Source organism: Arvicanthis niloticus, chromosome X (assembly GCF_011762505.2).
Source record: "Arvicanthis niloticus isolate mArvNil1 chromosome X, mArvNil1.pat.X, whole genome shotgun sequence".
Lineage (NCBI taxonomy): Eukaryota > Metazoa > Chordata > Mammalia > Rodentia > Muridae > Arvicanthis > Arvicanthis niloticus.
In genome coordinates, this window is record NC_047679.1 from 25,562,616 (window position 1) to 25,585,941 (window position 23,326).

A 23,326-nucleotide genomic window follows, 5' to 3' on the forward strand; every position below is an offset into this window, starting at 1 on the left:
GGGCCTTCGGTTCCCTCCCACTCTGGCTCTTCCCTTGATCACTTCTTCCCTCCAAATTCTAATTATCCTCATACTTACATTTTACCCTAGCTTTTAAACTTTCTACAGAACTTCCTCCTGGATTAAATCACTGCCATTATTAGGTTAGCATTAGGACAAATGGCTCCCCTGGCTAAGGTCACCTACTGGGTGCCCAGTCTGATGTCTCATCTTACCATATGCCCTCACCCTCACCCCAGCTAATTGTCTTCCAAGGGTCCTCTAGGAGTGTGTGAAGGCCAACCACAGAATCCACTGCAGCCAATGAAGTTCAAATGTTTCTCTTGCTACAAAAAGTCAACTCTACCTATGCCCCGTTAGATTCTGGGCACAGAGCCGATCCACACTCCCCTTTGTCCCTGTTATCCCCCCTTCTTACAGGAAACAGCAAATGGCAGAATATGTCAACTTGGGGACTTCTAATCAGTCCTCGAGGTCTGGAATGAAGGGTTAATGACCTTTTAAAAAGTCTCAGGTGGGCTGAAAACCTTTGGACTGGAAAGTTGACTTTACTGATAAACATCCTGGGGGTGGGGGTCAGGAATCAGGACTCTCCTGATAAGAGGATCAGCATACCAACCTCCTCTGCTATCTACCACTTTGAACCTACGGGGAAACTGAGCTTTGAGCTTGCAGGTGGACTCTTCCATGCCCAAAGTCCTCTTTTCTGTCCCATGACGTCCCCAACCCTTCTGTGCCTCGTGCACACAGTGTCCACTCCCAAGGGGAGACAGGTATCCTTCAGTCGTTTTGCTTAAAGAACAAGTCTGCTCATGTAGAAGTTGGTCTGTGTTTTCCGTTACTTCCAAGTTGCCTTGACCAATCTAATTCTAACAGTTGCCAGGAGATGAGGACAGAGAGGAATGCTTCCAGAGTGACTGCCAATGGGAACAGAGGTTAATTCTGTAGTCATTTCATAAAACTGAGAGTTGTGGGCTGGAGAGATGGCTCAGTGGTTAAGAGCACTGACTGCCCTTCTAGAGGTCCTGAGTTCAATTCCCAGCAAACACATGGTGGCTCACAACCATCTGTAATGGGATCAGTGTGTGTAATGGGATCTGGTGTGTCTGAAGACACCTATAGAACTCATATATGTAAAATAAATAAATAAATCTTTAACAATACTGAGAGTTGTGCAGTATCAATAAATGCCACTGCATGATTCACTTTAAAATTATTATTTTTCCAATTTAAAAAAAAATGTTAGCCAAGTGTGTTTGTACACGCCTTTAACTCCAGCATTTGAGAGGCAGAGGCTGGCATATCTTTGTGAGTTTGAGGCCAGCCTGGTCTACATAGTGAGTTCTAGGACACCCAGGGCTATGCAGAAAAAAAAACCTATCTCAAAAAACAAACAAAAATGCTGATTTTGAGCAGCACACAATAGCTCATACCTATAATCCTAATGCATGGGAGGTTGAGGCTGGAGGATTACAGTGAGTCAAGACTATAGTGGACTACACAGTAAGTTCCACGTCAACTTGCACTATGCTGTGAGATGCTGTCTCAATAAGAAAAAGACAAAACAACAAAAAAAGACATGGAAATGAAAGAGGGACTTATTTGAGAATAAGGGTTTCAGTGAGAGCGAGATGAGAGTGTAATAAAAAGAAGGGGCAGTGACTGGGATGTGAAAAATAATAAATAAATAAATAAGTAAATAAATAAATAAATAAATAAGACATTGAAAAAAAGATTAAAATGACTAAACTCATTCTATATATGTATGAAGTTGTCAAAAGAATAATAAAAAGTAACTTAAATTAAAAAATAAAATTACTGTTTTTTTTTTTTTAACTTTTTTTAGTGTGCATGTGTCCGTGTGTGCACATGCTGGGGTCAGAAGACTTGTGGGAGTTGGTTTGCTCCTCTGTGTGGGTTGAACAGATGGAACTCGGCCCTACTTATCCAGATTCCTGAATTTTCAGATCCTCTTTACATTTTATATTTGAGAAAATAGACGGATTGGAAGTAAACAGAATGACAAAGTGAAATAATCTTAACTCCCACATTAACCTATAGTTTATATTCAGCTAAGAGAACAACTCATTTTTAAACCCAAAATTGGTTATAGCATATGCCCGCCACCTTAACCATGCAATACTGTAAAGGCAAAGATCCCCAGTTCCTGCTTACCACCTTGAACTCACTATGTTCTGGAAAAAAACACAAAAACACTTTCTGCCCCAAGATTGCTGTTGAATTACGTTTAATTAAGTACAGAAATGTGTGAATACTACAGGCTGCCTCTGGAGGGAAAAGAAAAGGATCCCTTTGGTTCTGTTTCATGAAGTAAACATTTTCAGATTCTCTTTGAATCTTCACAGCCCATGTCTGGGGAACAGTGTGGTGGTTTCTTCAAATAATTCCTTCATCTTAAGTATCTTCAGAGGCTTAAAAGAACGTTAAGTGTTAGTTACATCAAACAGTGAATAATACACACCTTTAAAATCATCCCTGTTAATCTTTACAGCATTTTAGTTTGTTCCTGAAAGTCATCATCTATAATGTCATCCCACTTATCCTTCAGATAAAGAGAACAATATACAGAGAGCTCACAATAGAGTGACACAACCCTTTGTGGTTCTTTTGTTCTTGTTTTGCAATTCTGGGAGTTGAGCTTGGGCCCCAGGCAAGCCAGACAAGCATTCTATCAGTGTGCAACAGCCCCAGTTGAACAGAGCAGTGAGCCCTTGACAAGTTGTCCAAAAGCAGCTGTTCCATCTAAATACTTGCATATCAACTCACGGCTTGCCATAACCTCTAGACTCATCCCAAGTGACATGTGTCTCCAAGTATAAACTTAGTAACTCTGACCACGATGCTGTCCTCTCTTAGAATATAGTAAGAGAAGAAACAAGCTGCCCTTCAACACAAATCTTATCTCTAGCCTCTTCTTGCAAAGAAACAATACTACCTTTTACTTTTAATTTTTAGATTTATTTTATGTGGATGTGTGTTTTGACTGCACATATGCATGTATATGTAACACATATGTGCCTGGTGCTGTCAGGAGGGGGCATTAGATCCCCTGGAACTACAGTTACAGCTCACTGTAAACTGCAATGTGGGTAGCTGTGGACTGAACCCAGGCTAGCTGCAAGATCCACATGTACTTGTAACCACTGACCCAGCTCTCCAGCCCCAATACTATTTTACTATATACAAAGCCAAGAGAATCTGCTCTGCTACGAGTGACCTATGGCACATTCAGCAAGATAGGGGTTTTTTGACCTTTATTTTTTAAAACTTTTTAAGGACTTATTTTATGTGATGAGTGTTTGCCTATATGCATGTCTGTGTACCATGTATGTGCCTGGGACCCACAGAGGCCAGAAGAAGGCATAGATCAGATGGCCTAGAACTGGAGTTATAGATAGTCATGAGCCACCATTTGGGTGCTGGAAATAAAACCTGGGTTCTCTAGCCAGTGCTTTAAGCCAATGAGTAATTTCTCTAGCCCCCTATTTTGTTTTTAAAGTTTATTTTATTCTTTTACGAATACGTATGTGTATAAATGTGTGTGAGAGTGGCGGAGTATGCACAACCGTGCCACAGCATGTGTGTGAAAGTCAGAGAACAAATTCCATGAATCAGTTCTACCCCTCCTACAATGAATTCTTACCCTCTTAGGTAACTTCTGCTATTCCTGAGGCAAGAAAGACCTTCAGCTGATATCCAGTTCAGCAAGCTTTGCCTCTGAAAAGCTGTCATCGCTGACATCACTGTATACATCACTAGATTAACAGAGAAAAGTTACTCAGCAAGATGGTAAAAAAAAAAAAATGCCACAAGTAATTATTCAAGTTTGAGCTCCAAACTTGTTCCATAATTACCATCCATATAGAGGAAATACTAAGGGATATTTTCTGATCACTTTGTAGTCCAATGGCATGCTTTTTTTTGCTCAGAGCAAGTGATCACTTACCTTCATCACAACTTGTTAGAAAATTTTCTAGGTTGAAACCTAGAATATGAAGAATGTCGATCAGCTGCTCACTTCCACAAAGCCTTGACTGCTCTGCAGCCTGCCTGGGGCTTGCTTTTTACTAAAGGAGTTCTATTAAACTGATTTCAAGTGAAAGCCTGAAGTCAAGAGTGGTGGCTCACACTTGTATTCCTAGCACTTAAGAAGCTGAGGCAGGGCTGGAGAGATGGCTCAGTGGTTAAGAGCACTGACTGCTCTTCCAGAGGTCCTGAGTTCAACTCTCAGCAGCCACATGATGGCCCACAACCATCTGTAATGCATATGATGCCCTCTTCTGGTGTGTCTGAAGGCAGCTACAGTGTACTCATATATATAAAATAAATAAATATAGCTTTAAAAGTTTTTTTTTTTTTTTAAAGAAGAAGCTAAGGCAGGAGGATTGCCAAAGAGTTCTAGGCCAGCCTGGACTACTGTAAAACCCTGTGTCAAAAAAAAAAAAAAAAAAAGAAAGAGAGAGATGGGGTGGGAGGAGCCATAACACCTTCAGGAAAATGGATGCAACTGGAGATGATCATATGAAGTGAATTAACCCAGTTTCAAAAAGACAAATGTTGTATGTTTTATCTTATTTGTAACTCCCATTATTTTACAGGAAATATAAAATCATGCATGTGTGTGTATGTGTCTGTGTGTGTATATATATATATATATATATATATATATATATATATATGAATGAGACAGGAAAGAAGTGAAACCGTCTAAGGGGGAAAAGATAACTAATGGGAGGGACAAGAGAATGGAGGGTGAAGATCTAAGGGGAAATACTCTTGGTACTCAATATATACTTGTAGGAAACCCTTAAAATTTTGTTTACTTTTAATCATTTTATAAAGAAAGAGGGTCACCAAGATGGCTCAGTAGGTTAGAGCACTTGCTCTGGAGACGAGACCTGTGTCTGAGTCCCAGGTAACTGACTCACAACAATGTTCTTTGGGCTCCGGCACTGTGGCGGTCATGTATTCGAATACACACCACACACACCCACAAGCCCCACACACACACACACACACAATTTTTGAAAAAAAAAAAAAGAAAGAAATGAGACAGACAAGTGAAAATGAGATCACTATGGACATACCTCGAAGGAACTATTGGGACTTCAGCCCTTCTCCCTTTTGCCCCCTAGCCATCATAATGTAAACAGTTTTCTTTTACCGTGTGCTCCCCACCATGACCTTCTGCCTCACCATGGGATCAAAAGCAAGGAACCAGTGGACCACAGCCAGAACCCTTATGTTTGTTTATTTCTTTGTTTTTAGAAAAAGAAAAGCATAGTTGATGGCTCCCTTTATTTCATGTCAATCTAGACTTGGGCTAAACTCACTCTCTCTGAGGCTGAGTACCACTTCATCCTGTTCTTACTCAAATCAATTTGTTCCCAAGGTCATGAGCCATTGGTTCCGTGCTAGATTTTTCATCCCTCTAATGACAACCATGTTCTTTGGCAATGAGAGGGTTCAGGATACACTACTCTAAAATACGATATGGTACTTGGGCACAGTTAAAATTTTAAAGTGAAGAAATCTAAGAAAGTGTGGCACGGCAAGACAGTGCAGAGGTTCCTCCATCTTGTATTCTTGATGAGGCCATTTTAGGTTTAACTAGAATTTGATCTCCTTGATAGAAACTCCCATGGAAAATTACCCAACTCTATTCTAGGAACCCAAGGTCAGGATTTATCTTGGCTTCTGTTAAACAGCTACCTGCTTGTGTAAACCTCCCCTACCATACATAACTGCTTACCTTAATTTTGGCTGAACTGCTTACTTGTGCAAAACCTCCCCCTGCAGCTGCCCGGCAAGATTAACAAGATGAGAGTTTCGTTTTCCAAAGACTCTTACTCTAAAATCTCTGGGCTACACTTGGGTCCTGAATACCTGAGAAGCTGGAATAAAGACTTTCAATTGGCTATAAACTGAGTCTGAGTAGTCTTCTCTGGTGGGCTCCCCATAACAATAGCATTTGTTAATGTCTCTTGGGCTTTCATCTGATCTTCTTCCCTAAAACAGGTAATCTGACCTTATGCGGAAGCAGATCATGAGACTCTAAAATGAAAGATGCCTCACTAAACAGGGACGGTATCTCTGAAGACACAAAAGCAGCTGAATAAGCCAGCTTTGCTGAGTTCTCCCAGTTGATTCTCCTGACATCACATCCTGTTTGTCCATTTATATTTCTCCATGCCTCTCCTGCTGTTCATCAGATATGTTACAACAGCAAACACTAAAGAGGTCAGTGAGACAATTCAACAGGGAAAGTACTTGCTGTGCAAGCCTGCGGACCTGAGTTCAATCTCCAGAAGCCACATAAAAAGTTAAGGCAGAGAAACAACTCCATAAAGTTGTCCTCTGATGTACACAGGAAGGAAGGCAGGCAGGAAGGAAGGAAAGGAGGGAGGGAAGGAGGGAAGGAGAGAGGAAAAGCCAAAGTTACATTTTAGGTTTTAATTACTGTGCCTAAGAGATCCATGAAACAAAAATGCCTCTAACCTGTAAGCCCAAGAGCAGATTATCTCCTGAAATGCTGGAGGACATTATTCCCTTAAACAAGTTTGTTTGACCCATCTGCACTGGATATGCTTATGTAGTTGATCACATGTGGGTGGGAGGCACGTAACAGGAAATACATCAGAATATATGCTTGCCCCTGATTTGACCTGATGGGTAATGAATTGTGGGTTTTATCTTTTTAAGCCCCTGAAAAATGTGACTTGTTGCCATTTCCTGGGAACTCCAGAGTGGTCTTAGCCAGTATTTAATTAAAGCTTGCTTCAAATTTGGCTTTAAATTGTGGTAGTAGTCTTATTCTTGACCTGTGCGACTAAGAAATGAAAGAACAAACTAAAGTTTCTCTGTTTGGGTCTTTATTTCCTGAAAAGACTCCTGTGTCATATATATATTATATATATTATATATTGAATAGATGTGTATTTGGGGAAGGGTGTTTGATTAGTACTCTAGATTGAATGCAGGGCCTTGCCTACTGAAGGAAAATATTTTATTGTTGAACTACATCCCTGTTTTATTTAGTTTATTTGAAACAAGGTCTCTTATACTCTTGTAGTCCAGACACAACTCTACCTCCTGAGTGCAGGGATTACAGGCATGAATCACTCTCTTCCCAACCTTCTTGTTTATTTTCTTTTCAGAAAGAAAGAAATTCAGTCTCACTAAATTGCCCAAATTGGACTTGAACTTTCACTTTTCTTGTCTCACCCTCTCCAAGCAACTGGGATGCTGTGTCACCAGACTTGGCTATATCATGAATTTCTATTAGTAATCTCTCTAAATTGACCTTGAAACCCTAACCACTTTGGATTATAGCATTACTATGTTTTATAGTGAGAATCATCAACATTTTCCATTCTCCAATTCCTCATGTCTGGGGGTATGAAAAAAAAATCTTCATAATATATCAATTTAAGGTAAGAAATATATGGGATGTTCAGGTTGCCTTTAGTCACACATAGTTTTTTCAAAAGGACAGATCCATACATCATCTTGTAAGGTAGCTCTCCAATTGAAGTTTTGCTCTGAGCCATGGGCTCTGTTTGGGTTTCTCCTTGTCTTATTCACTTTCAAATAAACCAGCATGTCAACAAACTTTACTATAAGTCAACTGATCTGTAGCAACTACAGTAATAGTAACCATTCCTAACTTTCAACAAGCACTTGCTGACCTGGTAGCAATAAAATTCTGAATTCATTAACTGGTGAAATTTCATTTTTGTTCTTTTAAAAGAGGGAAACTCCCAGAGAAGGTCTACAGACACAGGCTCAAAAACAACAATCCTATTCTAACCATAGTGAGTGATTATCAATAAACAGATCCACTGAATCATCAAAGTTTCTGTTTTGTTTATTCACTCTCTTTCTTGACTTTCTGAAAAAATAGCAGAGATGTGGAGGCAGTGAAGAACCAGCCTGCCTCTACCTTAGGCTTAAAAGCCATCTGATAGTGAAGACGAACTAGGCTCATTCCTGTTTATGATTAAGCCTCTCTTTCTGAAGGATTAGGCTATGCCTGACCTGTAACCTTAACTACAAAAGGTTCTTATACCGTCTGTTCCAGGAATGACGATCATGTCTGTTTCATGAAGTTGTTGATAACCGGTTATCTTGCAGCCCTGCGTTTGTTTCAAAGGGTTATATGACCATCCTGACTACCTTGTTATGGCTACCTGGTGTTATGACTACCTTGTCTGCCCACCTTAAGACCATGTCTTTGTTTCAGGAGGGGAAAGCTTGTTATCCTTATGTTCAGCTCCTGTAACCCCACCTAGTTTGCCTTCCAAATGTTCCATTTGGAAATCTCCTAACCCTGAGCTACAAAATAAAAGTCTTGTATTCCTCACATCCAATGCTGACCTCTGGAACCCTGCCTTAGGGGGAGGCAGCCCATGTACATAAATAAAAAAAAAAGCTTGCTTTAATTAATTGCTTGCTTTAATTAATTTGGCCATGATGATTTGGGTCACTGGTCTCTCTCTTCCCACCTTTGGGATTAACATTAGTAGGCCAGGGAAAGCAAGGAGTAAAAGATTAAAATTTGGTCAAAACTAGAATACATGTTAGCTAAAGCTATAAAACAACTTATCCTTATTATTACTAAAGTTAAACAACATCTCCTAGCTACACTTTTTAGTTAGGGAAAAGCACTTGCACTGCTATATAATGAAAATTTGTTCTACTTCTTCCTTCCTTTCTCTCTCTCTCTCTCTCTCTCTCTCTCTCTCTCTCTCTCTCTCTCTCTCTCTCTTTCTTTCTTTCTTTTTAAAATTGACCTAAGGGTTGGGGACATAGCTGTTAATAGAGGGATTGCTTAAACTGGGTATGGCAGTCCATGCCAGTAATCTCAGCACTCACACGGCTGAGAAAGGAAGACATGCCATGAATTTGAGGCCAGCCTAGACTCCAAAGGGACTTCCAAGATATGGTAGGCTCCAGAGTGAGAGCCTATCTCAAAAATAATTGACCACTTACAAAAATAAAAACAAAGAAATCAGCTACAACTTCATCAGAGATTGGCCAGAGATGCATAAACAGGGTCTGAAAACTATAAAATAAACTTTTGCTATTCGTGAAGGTTCCATGTTCCTATGATATCCTCTCAAAATTAGGGAAATATAGAGGATAAGGAAAAACCACTAGGCATATGAGTTTCAGAATTGTTTCATAAAAATAATATTTAAAGTTAATTAATGAATTAACTAAAAAACCCATAAAAATTAATTTAAGAAAGAATTCTTTCCTGGACCAAGGATACTTCCCCAGCACTGGCCTTGGATGGGTCAGCTCGAACCCACCAGCTCTCATGTCCTATCTGACAGCTGTCTTTCCCAACTGCCAATGTATTAAAATGGAACAACCCAAGTCAAGCAAATTGAGGCCCAGCTTGAATTTACTCATCTCTGAGGTTAATAGTTTCCCCCCTAAGTGTTCTGAGAGTAGGTATGACAATAAACTATGACACTCAAGAACAGAATCATCAGAATAGGTATTACAGCTAAACTTGCTGATTTAGGGCATCTGGAGGCAGAAAACCAAGTACCACAAATAAAATGTGGATCATTAGACAAACACAAAACAACACTGGATCCTGCAACAAACCAGAAAACATGAGTAACACTCTGGGCCTCTATGATTTAGGGAATTATTTTTGTTTCACACAAAACAAACATAGAGTCAGTCATAAGCTAGATATACACATAGGTATACTTCACTTAAAAGATATATTGGCTCTGATATAGCTGTCCCCTTAGGGGTTTGTCAGAGTCTGACATATTCAGAGGCTGATGCTCATAGCTAACCACTGATATGATCAAGGGGTTCCCAATGGAGAAGTTAGAGAGAAGACTGAAGGAGCAGAAAGGGTTTGTGGCCCCATGAGGAAAGCAACAATACTAACCAACCAGAGCTCCCCAGGGCCTAAACCACCAGCCTGGGAGCACATAGGGAGGGACCCATGGCTCCAGTTGTATGTATAGGGGAGGACGGTCTTGTCAGCATAGGTGGGAGAGGAGATCCTTGGTCCCATGAAGGCTGGACAGACACCGAGTGTGGGGGAATTCGAGGGTGGGGAGGTGTGAGTAGGGGGGTAGGTGGGGGCACATCCTCATAGAAGCATGAGGGGGGCTGGGATAGGAGGTTCCTGGGTGATAAGAGGAATGGGGGTAAGGGGATAAAATCTGAAATGTAAATATAATATCCAATAAAAATAAATTTTAAAAATGCTATAGGAAAAAAAAATAAATCGCAAGGTCTCTTTGTGAAATTTACTTTGCAGATGCTTTTGAATTTCATCTTCCAAGCTAAGAAACTTGCAAAAAAAAAGATACATCAATTTTAAGAGTAACCTATCTGTTTGAATAATACACATACATACATATTTAGGGTCTTTTATTGTTGTCTATGAAAAATTATTTCGCAGTGTACTTCACAAAGCCTCAAACTCACCATCCTTCTGCCTCAGCTTCTTGAGTATGGTACTAAAAGCCAGCACTATGCCCAGCTAAATAGCAGGGTCTTGCATATTAAATTCTATTAAGTGTCACAAAACAGACATGTATATCTCTTGTTACCTTTTAGGAAGACAAAGCTTTAAAACTGTCCAATATAAGTACAAGTCACAGTGGCTATCTAAGTTTAAAACACTTGGAACAGAATGGAATTAAAGATTCCTTTCCTCACTTGCACTCCTAGCTTCAATCCACATGCTTTACAGCCAAGTCTGGCTAATGACTACCATTTTTGAATAGGGCAGATTATTGAACATTTCCATCACTTGAGAAAGTTTTAATGAATAATATTGATTTAAAACTAATGGGGCTGCCCTTTTTGTCCTATTGACAGTGTCCTTTGCCTTACAGAAAGATCAGGAAAAGATCTTTACCAATCCCACATCTGTTAGAGGGATAATATCCAATATATACTAAGAACTCAAGAAATTAGACTCTAGACAACTAAATAACCCTATTAAAAATGGGGTACAGAGCTAAATAAAGAATTTTCAACTGAGGAAACTCAAATGGCTGAGAGAAGCACCTTAAGAAATGCTCAACATCCTTAGTCATCAGGGAAATGCAAATCAAAACAACACTGAGATACCACCTCACACCAGTCAGAATGGCTAAGATCAAAAACTCAGGTGATAGTAGATGCTGGCAAGGATGTGGAGAAAGAGGAACACTCCTCCATTGTTGGTGGGATTGCAAGATGGTACAATCACTCTGGAAATCAGTCTGGGGGTTCCTTAGAAAATTGGACATATTATGAGGTACAACATAGTCCTAATACCCAGTCCATCATTTTGTTGACTAACCAGAACCTCTGTCATCTCTCCTAACTAAAACACTTAGTTCTGAACCTGGCTTTTGTCTGTAACAAAATACTTATGGGAGCAAATATGGAGACAAAATGTAGGATAGAAACTGAAGGAGATGTCGTCTAGAGACTGTTCCACCTTCGTATCCAACCCATGTGCAGTCACCAAAGGCAGATGCTGATGTGGATGTCAGGAAGTGCATGCTGACAAGAGCCTGATATAGCTGTCTCCTTAGAGGTCTGCCAGAGTCTGACATATTCAGAGGCAGATGCTCACAGCTAACCACTGATCTGATCAAGGGGTTCCCAATGGAGAAGTTAAAGAGAAGACTGAAGAAGCTAAAGGGGTTTGCGGCCCCATGAGGAGAGCAATAATACCAACCAACCAGAGCTCCCAGGGTCTAAACCAACAGCTGGAGGGACCCATGGCTCCAGCTTTATATGTAGGGGAGGATGGCCTTGTCGGACATAGGTGGGAGAGGAAGTCCTTGGTCCAGTGAAGGCTGGACGCCCAGTGGGAGGGAGGAATTTGAGGGTGAAGAGGTGGGAGTGGGTGGGTGGGTGGGTGGGTGCACATCCTCATAGAAGTAGGAGGGGAGATGGGATAGTGGGGTTCCTGGGTGGGAGGAATGGGAAAAGGGGATCACATCTGAAATATAAATAAAATATCCAATAAATTTTTTTTTTTAATTTTTATCTTGTTTGAGTAGACTGTATGTGGTGTGTATTGTTAGGGTACAGTCCAGACCTCATTAATCCACAGCTTCCAGTCCCCTTTTTTGAGACAAGGTCTCACTGGCCCTTAACTCATCGAGAACTACCTGTGTGGCTCCACAGAAACTTTTTATAAAGAAACCAGTGCAGGGAAAGATGAGGTCACAGTCATTCAGTAACAAAGACTTGGCTTTGAATTCATTAAGTCCTATCCCAACCTTAGAGCTTAGGGTCTGAAAGCTCAGGCCACATTTACTTGTAGCATGATTTAACACTTGCCTAGCATGGACAGAGCCTTGGGTTCAATCCTTAGCATCACTTACCAAGTATGGTAGTGTAAGCCTGCAATTTCAGTACCATGGAGTTGGGGGGGGGGGGCGGAATTCAAGGTAATTTTCAGCTACATATTGAGTTAGAAGCTAGTCTGGTATACATTAGACCTTTTTTACAAAGCTAAAAGATAGTATGAATACAGTGATTGTATTAGGTTGTTGAGCTTACAGGTATATTTTCCCCCCTTTTTTTTGTAACATTATATCTAGAAGTCAACAGAAAAGTAACTCTTCTCAGGTTAGGAGTCAGCATGTGATTTAGAAAGACAGAGACAATATGAATGAAATGAGTTCCTTCTATTGCTGTCTGCCTCCAGGATTCAACGATTAAGGTATCACAGTAGGCCGGGGATGGAGCCCAAGCAGGAGGGCATGGACAGAGCCCTGGCTAGATTCAACACTCAGCATCACTCAAAAAAATTAAGCAGCAATGTCAAATATAAAGAAGACAATGGAGTTACTACACTAGGAGTCCAGTCCAGAAGGAATAAGGAAATGGAAGAGCCAGAATTTAGTAACACACTCCCTTTAAAGAACCCTTTTGATTATGAAATACTTCTGACTTTTGAGTTTGGTCTGCAACAGTCAAGCGAATACAGTATATCAACAAGTGCCTTCTCTAGTGTTTTGAATACCACTCTGTTTCTTGCTTTGCTATGAAAAGATCATTTCTCTGTACAAAACATAGTAAATGTTGTTTGGAGACATGCTCCAAGGTCCTAAACCTAAAATAAAATATTACTCAACTGTCTTAGAAGCTCGGTTTTATCCTCTTTTTCTGGCTTAAATAAAGTCTATTTTTAAAAAGAGCAGTTATTTTTGCAATGTTGTACTTATGGGACAAAGAGGGAGCCTATCACTTTTCCTTAACCATGTTTTTTTTTTCTCCTGCACAAAGGTAACTAATGATACAAAGACAAGTCAGCAAGCTTCCTCCAAATACTAGTAAATATCAGATTTTATAGGCCACATATCTCAATCATGAATGTCTTTATAGTATAATCTTTTAAAAATCATTTTAATTTGCCCCATACAAAAAAAAAAAAATACTGGGCCAAACTTGGCTTGTGAGTGGTAGTCTTCTAAGCCTTGGTACAAAGTATCTACTGTATCTTATCAGAGAATGGTCTCTTGAGGGTTTTGATAGCTGATGCCCAAAGTCAAGTAAAGAAGGATTTTATTTACAACTGGATGTCGCTGTGACAGAAGTAGACGTGCAGAGTTTCTGCTTACCCTTAACTCTCCCAGCTTTTCCATTTGCTCCTAAGTTTATCAACCACCAAATATATATGTATTTTTTTCAAGCATCTGTGTTAGCAAAATTTCCAATGTTTTTCTCTTCAGTTTCTCTAAATCAGGAATTATTAGGTTTTAATACTCATATGGTAGGCGTGTCCAACCTTGGTCGAAGAGAGCTGTAAATTCAGCCTAATATGAGATCACAAATGTACTTTTAAAACATGATTTTTTTGCCAGCTTTTTAAAGAGTCTTGTCACAATGTCAAAAGGCTGGACATATCTGCAGAATAAATGAAGATTAAATCAAAAGGATTCAAGGGAAATCGTGATTATAAAAAAATGAATCTAGCCAGCAATGATGTCCTTATACCCCAAACTGACACATCCTTCTTGAAGTCACAGAGTACATGAAAAATGCATAGCTTTATATTTTAAAAGATATGTGTTTCTCCCATGGATTATTTTTTTTATTTCTTCAATACTGGGGGCTCAATCCCAAAGCCTTTTATATGCCAAACAAGCATGCAACACAACTACAGCCTAAGCCCAAGTCGACACATTAAAAAATTATTCTTAGATCTATCTCACTCCAAATAATGTCTTCCACTTCCCTAGTTTAATGTCCTATAAATTCTGGATCTCGTTGGGGCTCTTCATTAGATATTTCAGCCAGAAAATACTGTTGCCACAAGCCGCGTGATGTGCTTTACCCTGATAATTCTAATGCTGAGACAAGGACACTGCAACAAGTTCCAGGCCAGCCTGGACTATAGAACGAAACTCTGCATCAAAACAAACGCCAGGAAAGTAGAGAGGATATACAAAAAGAATTAACCTGGAAGCTGCCATCTTTCAAAAGGTGTGTAGAGTCAGTTTGTAGCTGTTGGCTTTCAGAATGAATTCTCGGCTACTAACTTGAATCAGGGTGCTGGGGAGGGTCTACATTGTTTGTATAATATGATTAACAATGAACACTGCTTTTCTTCTGGGAATCTAGAATTTTGATAGATGTTAGGCAGAGAACATCTGTGTGACCAGCCCTCAGTAAAAACATCTCAACTCCAAGTTTAAAATGAAATTCTATGGGCAGAAATAACACACACACACACCACACCACACCACACCACACCACACCACACCACACATCAGTGCTGGAATGAAGGTCCATTCAGTGATATCACAGAAGGGATTAAGGGAGCCAAGGAAACCTACAAATGAACTTGTACAAACTCCATCTTGTCCCTGACTGATCCCTGTGTGCATGTACATGGTGTCACTGTCATAAATACTAGCTGTGAATACAACTACACTCTGATTTTGACTCCAGAATTACTAAACATATGGATATACTTAGGTGGGACCCTCAAAGCAAGGCTCTTAGTTTGAGTTTTTTTGTTTTGTATTTTATAACAATTAGCTCAAGTTGGCCTCAAACCCATGGTGACTCACCTACCTCAACCTTGCAAGTACTAAGATTATAGGTGTGAACCACGACACCCCGTGGTGGTAGCTATTTTTCTTCCTTTTTTTCTTTCCTCCTCTTCTTTCTTTTCTTTCTCTTCCTCCTTTTCTTCCTCCCCCTCCCCCTTCTTTTTTTTTTTTTTGAGGCATGGTCTCACTATGTAGCCCTGGTTGGCCTGAACTCAATAGCAGACAAGGGTAGCCTTAAAGTCAGAGCTGTGCTTCCTTTACCTCCTGAATGCTTAAATTAAAAACATGTACCACCATGCATGTAGTGTTAAATTACATTCGAGGGGAAATGCATGTGTGGAGGTCAAAGGACAATTTGTGGGAGTCATTTCTCTTCTTCCACCAGATGGGTCCTGGGGACTAAATTCAGACTGTCAGGTTAGGCAGCAAGTGCCTTTTCTTACTAAGCTATCTCTCTGGCCTGATTTTGCACGTACTTTTTAACAATTCATTAAAAAGCTAAAACATAAAAATAAAACACCTACCCTAGAATGATTATGCCCTTGAACCAACTACTGTAAGCCTAAATAAAACTAGGAGGAAATAGTCCTTTAGAACTGCTGCCATTCTGCAGAGATAACCAAGTAGCTGACAATTTAGTTCAGCAACTCTAAATCCCCCAAATAATCTTCTGTTTTTAAAGATTTATTTATTTGTTATATTTACACTGTCTCTGTCTTCAGACACACCAGAAGAGGGCATCTGATACCATTACAGATGGTTGGGGACCACCATGTGGTTGCTGGGAATTGAACTCAGGACCTGTGGAAGATCGGTCAGTGCTCTTAACCACTGAGCCATCTCTCCAGCCCACCCAAATAATCTTCTTACTACAATTCCCAAGTGTGGAATGATAAATATTCTCCACTGAACAGAATGCAGATGTTACAGTGTTCATGTGTTCTTATTAAAGCCAAAGATTTTGCACGTTGAAGACAGAGGCTGCCCAAGGACCATAGGGTTGCATATCATCACAGACAATTTCAGGGGAAGGAAGGGATTCTTCCAGCATTCATGTTCAAGCTGATTGTAATTATCATGTCTGTAGTTATCATGTCTGAAACATTTCTAAGAGCTCTAATCAGAGCTCATATCAGAGTGGCCAGCAAAGCAGTCACCCTTTCAAAAACTAATGCTGCAGAGGTGCCAGGGAGCAGCTGAGGCCAACAGTCATTGTAACCCTGCTATCTGTCACAGATTATTAGTCACCATTCCTGTGTTTTAGGAAATTCATTTGTTGTTTTTGGAGGGTGGAGACTGATTGATTGATTGATTGATTGACTGACTGACTGACTGATTGAGACAAGGTTTCATGTAGCCCAGACTAGCCTTGATGACCTTAAACTTCTCACCCTCTTGGTTCCACTTCCAAAGTGCTGGGATTATATATATGCATCATCATGCCTGGTTTCTATAGTGCTAGGAATCAAACCTCAGGCTTCACACACACTGGACAACATCCCACAACTGAACTGCACTTCCTAGACTGTTTGGGGAGTTATTTTGCTTTCTTGAGGCAGGGTCTTGATATGTAGCCCTGGCTGGCTCGGAATCAACAGTGGAGACTAGAGCAGCACTGAATGTTGAGTAATCCTCTAGTCTCTGCACTAAATCTAGGATTTACAGGTATGTGCAACCACACCTGCCAGTAGTCGCCATTCTTGAGATCCCTGCAACATTATCAGGTTTAGAGCATCTTCCTGTGCTGCCTGCACAGACCACTTTAGTGGAGAGCAGCAGCCTGTGTGCTAGATAGCCAGCCAGACAAAGATAAATGGAATGCTGCCTGTCCATAAGGGAAGGCAGCAACTTTTGATTCATAAAGACCCATGGAGGCCTACAGGTTGGCTGAACTTGCAGTGAGTACCATTACAAAGGCTTTTCTTCTCTCACACACTATATCTGGGCTCAGGATTTTCAGGAAGTGCTCATCTATGGATGAGTGTCACTCACAAACAGCCAGCCTCCTTGCAAAAGTCAATAGTCCTTACATACTAGGTGGGTAGAAGGACAGCTAGACCACACAAACTACACAGCATTCACTTGTTAGCTGACACTTGCAAACAGCTGAATACTTAGGAGTGTATAATTTCTCTCAGCCAACTAATGTGCTCCACTGTTACCTCTTTTCCTATATGAGAGCCTGAAATAATAGAGCATATAAGATAGCCGTAAAATGTCATAGCACACATGTGGTTTGAAATTCCACCTTGGAATTTTCAATCTGCAATATTCTAGCCTGAGAATGTTTTCCTATCTGAAAACAAGCTAAGTTACTTGGAGACCACAGCTGAAGCAAGGAAGAATCTGGAGTCCCCCTAGCCTGCTCCTTATGGTAGTAACCCTCAGACAAAGCTGGAAAGCACTGCCCTAGGTAAAGTCAGCAAGGAATGATTATCAGTTTGGTAAGGCAGCAGGCATGGAGGCCACGTAAAGCTGCTCCCATATGAACCCACAGGAAAGAGAAAAGTACTAGAGCTGCGAGCTTTTCTGAACAATAACACCACTGTAAGAAGGCTTGTGGGGACTGAAGAGATGGGTCAGCAGTTAAGAGCACTGGCTGCTCTTCCAGAGGACCAGAGTTCAATTCTCAGCACCCACATGGCAGCTCACAACTGTCTGTAACTCTAGTTCCAGAGGATCTGACACCCTCACACCAATACACATAAAATAAAATTTAAATTTTTTTTTTTTAAAAAGAAGGCTTATGTAACACACCCTCACAGACACCCCTTGTACCAAATGCGTCCTGATCTCAATGTAAATCCTGCAATGGTTTTTACGAGGGTGAAAGTCTAAGGAACATATAGCATCACTGTGACAGTCAATCATCTTTCTTAAATTTGGAATATTCTAGGTAATTCCTTCCACTTCTAAACTTTCTACATATAATACATACAATATTCTCAGATGAGAATAAATACGGATATAAATTCTGTCCAAATTATTATTTAAATGTAATAAAATCTTAGTGAAAATTATGTCATTACCTTGATCTTAACAATTACTGTGCCACTCACCTGTGAAATTAGGAAAACAGAGCAATACCTTCCCTCCTCTCCTATATCTTGTTTTGGTTTTTGTTTTATGAAGACAGGGTATCTTAGGCTAGAGAGTTGTAGTTCAATAGATAAGAGAACTTGCCTAGCATATATGAAGCTCAGGGTTCCATGCCTAGGACAGCTACCTTTGGTGACACATATTTGTAACCCTAGTACTCAGAAGTTAGAGGCAGGAGGATCCAGAGTTCAAGGTCATCCTTGGCTACATAGCAAGTTTGAGAATAGCCTGGGCTATGTGAGACCTTGTCTCTAAAAACAAAAACAAGAGACATGTACACTCGCTATGTATACCAGGTAGGCCTGGAATCCATGATCCTCCTGCCTCAGCCTCTCAAATACTGGGAATACAGGTATACACCACTACAATCAGCAAAATATATCCTTAAAATTTTACATGATAATGTTAGTAAGGTAGATATAATCTTGATTTCCATTAATGCTATGATAATGAAAAGAATAGCAAAAGTTTAGGTACAAGGGACCATCAATTGAACTAAACCAAAATTCATGAAATAAAAACCAATTTATTTAACAACTTTCAGAGAAGAAAAAGAAAATCAGATCCCTTACACACTTAACTGAAAATGGAGTCCAAATACATTGTTGAATATTAAACTATGAAAGTGCTAGAAGAAAACATTGGGGTTATGATTTGTAAGACTTTTCCACTGGAAAAGGTTAGGTATCATACTAAAGGTAGGATGCAGAAAAAGGGTAAGATGCAGAAAAAGAAAAGGCTTGACTACATACTTTTTTTCCAAACTTAAATTCCATAACAATACTAACTTTTTTGGAAAGCTAACATGTTAGTAACCATACACCTTGACCTATTACTAAGAGCATTATGCTGGTTACCTGTAGGACAGTTTGCTCATCTGTTGCAGATGGGCATTCAGATTCCCAGTTGCTGCAAGTAAGAGCCCCAGGTATGGAGGGGAAGGCTTCATCGGCCTAGAGGAAAACTCAGGATGGAACTGGACACCAATGAAATATGGATGATCTGAAAGAAAAGAAAAAACGAAGTGACTGAATCAAACAGGCATGAGACCCGCTACAAAGGCTGCCATATCATTGAACAGCAAACCCATTGAAAGTACTGACGTGAGTGACTTGCCAACAGAGTTACTTCTATGATCAATTTTTATAATAAAATTCCAAATTGTAAAACATATTTCACTTAAAGACCTAGAATTTCTTTTGGTGGGGTGTGGGTGGGTGGGTGGGTGATGTTAGACTACGGAAAGTGAAGCAGGAGTTTTTTGAGTGTGAAGATAAAGTCTCCTTGAACATCAGCCTGCTTTTTTCTTTCCTTTTGAGACAGGGTAACAATGTCCTCTATCTGTTTTCTCTCTCATCTCCTCTCTCTCCCCTCTATCCTTGTCTCCTACCTAGTATTAAGAAGTGAAACCAGGGGAGATAAAGGGCCGGTAAAAGAAGAACCCACACAGTAGCAAAGACTAGATACAAATAGAAGACACTGATGTCTTTGGACACTCTGGCCTTTGGAAACACCCCCACACACACATTCATACACTCATACACACACACACATACACACACACACACACACACACACACAATTAATTGAGCATTCAGTAGCTGGTAGCCACTATACTGAACAGGCAAAATAGTTTCTTCATTGAAGCAAATTCTACTGGACAGATCTGACTTCAGAAAATCCAGCAGAGGAATACTCTATATTTAAGCAAAAGCCTCCTTGAATTAGAAGGCTGCTCAGATATGAGCCTGTTACAAGGAATGATACCTTTTCTCTCAACAAAAGAAAAAAAGACTTGAATGTGTTGGTGCAGGGGTATAATCCCAGCACCCCAGAGGTGGAGGCAAGGAGAACAGGAGTTAAAGGCTATCTTCAGCCACACTTAAAGTTCAAGGCCTTCCTGGATTACAAGAGACATGTCTCAAAGCAAAACAACAACAAAAAAGTCAGTGTTCTCATTAGTTCTTATTGTTAATATGATATAACCTAACCTAGAGTCACCTAGGAAAGGAGAACTTCAAATGAAGAACTGCCTCAACCAGACTGGCCTATGGCCAGTGTCTGTAAGAGATTGTTTTTACTGACGAGGGAGGATAACCCATCGTGAATGGCACCAACCCTAGGTAAGTGGGTTTGAGATATATGAGAAACTGAGCATGATCTGGAGAATAAGCCGGTAAGCAGTACTCCTCTAGGGTTTCTGGCCTGACCTTCCACATTGATGAACTGTGACCTGGAAGTATAAGCCAAAATAAACTCTTTCTTTACCAAGTTGCTTTTGGTCATAGTTTTTATAACAACAGAAAACAAACTAGAACTTTCAAGCATAGTGGTACAAGCCTGTGTAAGCCCAGCATTCAGGAGACAGAAACAGGAGGATCACCAGGTTGAAGGCAACCTGGTCTACAGGGCAAGTTCCAGGTAAGCCTCAGCTACTTAGTGAGATCCTGTCTCAGCAAAACAAAGAAGAACAAAACAAACAAACAAAAAAACCCCAAGGGTCTTAGGAAATGACTCAGCAGGTAAAATTGCTTGCTTCCACCAGACCTAACGACCTGAATTCCATCTCTGGTGCCCATGTGGTGGAAGGAAGAAATCAAGAGTAGTCTTTTAACCTCTATACACAAGCCATGGCATGAGGCTCATCCTTCATGCCCACCCCCACAAATAAGTAAATAAATGAAACAAGTTTTAAAAAACAAAAAAGAAAAAGTTTATTTTAAAAAGGAAGAAAAGTCGTACACATTTAGAGAAGAAATCGAGCAATATAATTTTAAAGTGAAACACATTAAACATTATAGCATAATATCTAGGGATGTCTTAGAAAGGAAAAAAGACAGCCCTTGTGTTTCTACAGAGCTACAGAGAGAAGCTGTGACACAGATCATGTCACAGCCGGAAACTGGCTATTTAAATGAACGCATCATTGCTCAGAATCATTTTATTCAAACAAATTCTCTGTGTGGATATGAAGAATGATGAAAGAGTTTTTATTTTGATGATGTCCTATCAGTCAAACAAAGTACCTTTAAAAATAATGCTCTTAATCACTTTAAAGCACATTCTGACATTCTAACAAATCTCAAGCCTTGTTCCTCTCAGAATCCTTGAGGGACAGTAGAGACTCGTGGATATGCTTCTAAAGGGTACTTAAGATCAAAATCTTCTGGGGAATTTTCCTTCATAAAATGAATTCCCTTGTAGTGAGCATTTAAAACCTACAAGGTTTTCCAGCCGCTCTCATTTCCTTTCCAGCCTTCATTAAATCCAAGGCATCAATGGGAATCTAAATCTTTGTGAATAAAGAGGCCTCTCGATATTTGCTGACAATAAGAGAATCAGGAGAAAGAACAGAGAATAAATACTTAAGGTAAAAAGCAGTTCTTTGCTTAAGGAATTCTCTGCCCTCTTCTCACAAGCCAAGAGTGGTTGGTAGCCTTCAACAGCAATCAGTGATCACACTTTAATTCTACATTAAAGACTCCTAAAACGCCATTATTATTCTGATTCAAAACTCTACCCAGGGCCTAGAGTGGTTTCCAGAATTCCAGAGGCAGAGGCAGGTAGGCTAGCCTGGTCTACAAAGCAAGTTGAGGATAGCCAGGACTCTGTTATACAGAGAAACCCTGTCTTGAAAGAACAAAACAACAACAAACAAAACAAATAAAAACAAAAAACTCTATACAGAAACCAGACAGGGTGGCATACACCTGTAATGCCAGGACTTGGGAAGCTGAGGCAGAAGGCTTATCTCGAGTTGGAAGTCAGACAGGGCTATACAATGTATTTTAGGATTGTTTGGGCTATAAGATGATACCCTGTGTCTCAGGAAAAGAAAATTAATCAATAACCATGACAAAATAGACTCTAGGCAGAGGACCCAGTGGAAATACAGAAAACTAACATGCACTCAAGGTGCAAGCAGGAGAAGGCTACAACCTGAGTTACTCTCCACCTCCCAATGCCTAGTTCGATGGCCCTAGACATATTATTTAACCTCTCTACACTCCAGACTCCTCTATAGAAGGGAATTAACATCCATCAACCAGTCTGTGAGGCACACAGGCACATATGGAGTCTCTAGCAGGCTATCTTTATGGCTAAGCATCTAGTGAGCAAGCTAAAAGTCCAGGTAAAAGGCTACTATGTTCAGGGCAGCCATCACCAACATCAGGTCTCCTCCAGGCTTGGGATTCCCCTTCCTCTTCCTATTTGAGTTTTTTAAGTACTCAAACAGATTAGGGAAAGAAGAAAGGACAGAAAATAGCATTTAAATCAGAGAATTAAGGCATTGGCTAAGACAGAGAAAAAAGCTGTAAAGAAAGTCTGAAATCTAAAGCACATAGGATGAAAAGACACATTCCCCAACATCATTCTAACACTTTGTTGTGTGTATTTGTACTTGTTTATTTGTTTGAGTCAAGACTAGCTCTGGCTGGCTTGGGACTCACCAACTAGTCTAGGCTAGCCTTAAACTCAAGAGATCTGGCTGCCTCTGCCCACCAAGTGCTGAGATTAAAGGCATGAGCCATGATGCCTAGCTATTCATTTTTATGTCAAGAGGTCTCCTGGCTGGACTGGAGCCTACTATGTAACTCAGATAAGCTTCAAATTTGCAGTGTTCCTCCTGCTCAACCTCCCAAATCCTGAGATTACAACCAAACACCACTATACCCAGGTCAGGCTACCCTTTTGGAGTATCTAACATATACTTCATGTTAGCATTCTGTCTAAACTCCATCCCCAGAGTTACCTGGCAACAGCCAGGTATGCTCCTCCCCACAGTTACCTGGCAACAGCCAGGTAGGCCTGGTCCACTATAAAAGGGGCTGTTTGCCCCCTCCTCCCTCTCTTGCATTCTTGCTCTCTCTTGATTACCTGCTCTCTTGGTTCTCCCTTCCCCTGGCCTCTCCCCACTTCCGTCTCCCCCTTCCATGTGGTCATGGCCAGCCTCTACTTTTCTCCTCTCCTCTCCTCTCTTCCCCTCCCTCTCTCTGTCTCTGTCAGTCCCTCCCTCTCTGTCTCTCTCTCTCTCTCTGTCTCTCTCTCTCTCTGTGTGTCTGTCTCTCTCTCTCTCTCTCTCTCTCTCTCTCTCTCTCTCTCTCTCTCTCTCTCTCTCTCTCTCTCTCTCTCTCTGCCTCTACTACCCTCTTAACTCT

The 23,326-nt window shown here is 40.4% G+C and overlaps 1 protein-coding gene across 7 annotated transcripts in view; it reads right to left on the bottom strand.

Moving 5' to 3' along the window:
* Nucleotides 1–2,231: 2,231 nt before the first annotated feature.
* Nucleotides 2,232–23,326, bottom strand: part of Ctps2 (CTP synthase 2) — a 118,861-nt gene continuing 97,766 nt past the window's right edge. For all 7 annotated transcript variants that reach the window (XM_034485895.2, XM_034485898.2, XM_034485902.2 and 4 more), the window contains 3 exons: nt 19,025–19,169; nt 3,665–3,776; nt 2,232–2,432 (listed from right to left, as the gene is read on the bottom strand). In XM_034485895.2, coding sequence (XP_034341786.1) covers nt 3,707–3,776; nt 19,025–19,169 — 215 coding nt within the window. In that variant the 3' untranslated portion in view covers nt 2,232–2,432; nt 3,665–3,706. The remainder of the gene's footprint in view (nt 2,433–3,664; nt 3,777–19,024; nt 19,170–23,326) is intronic.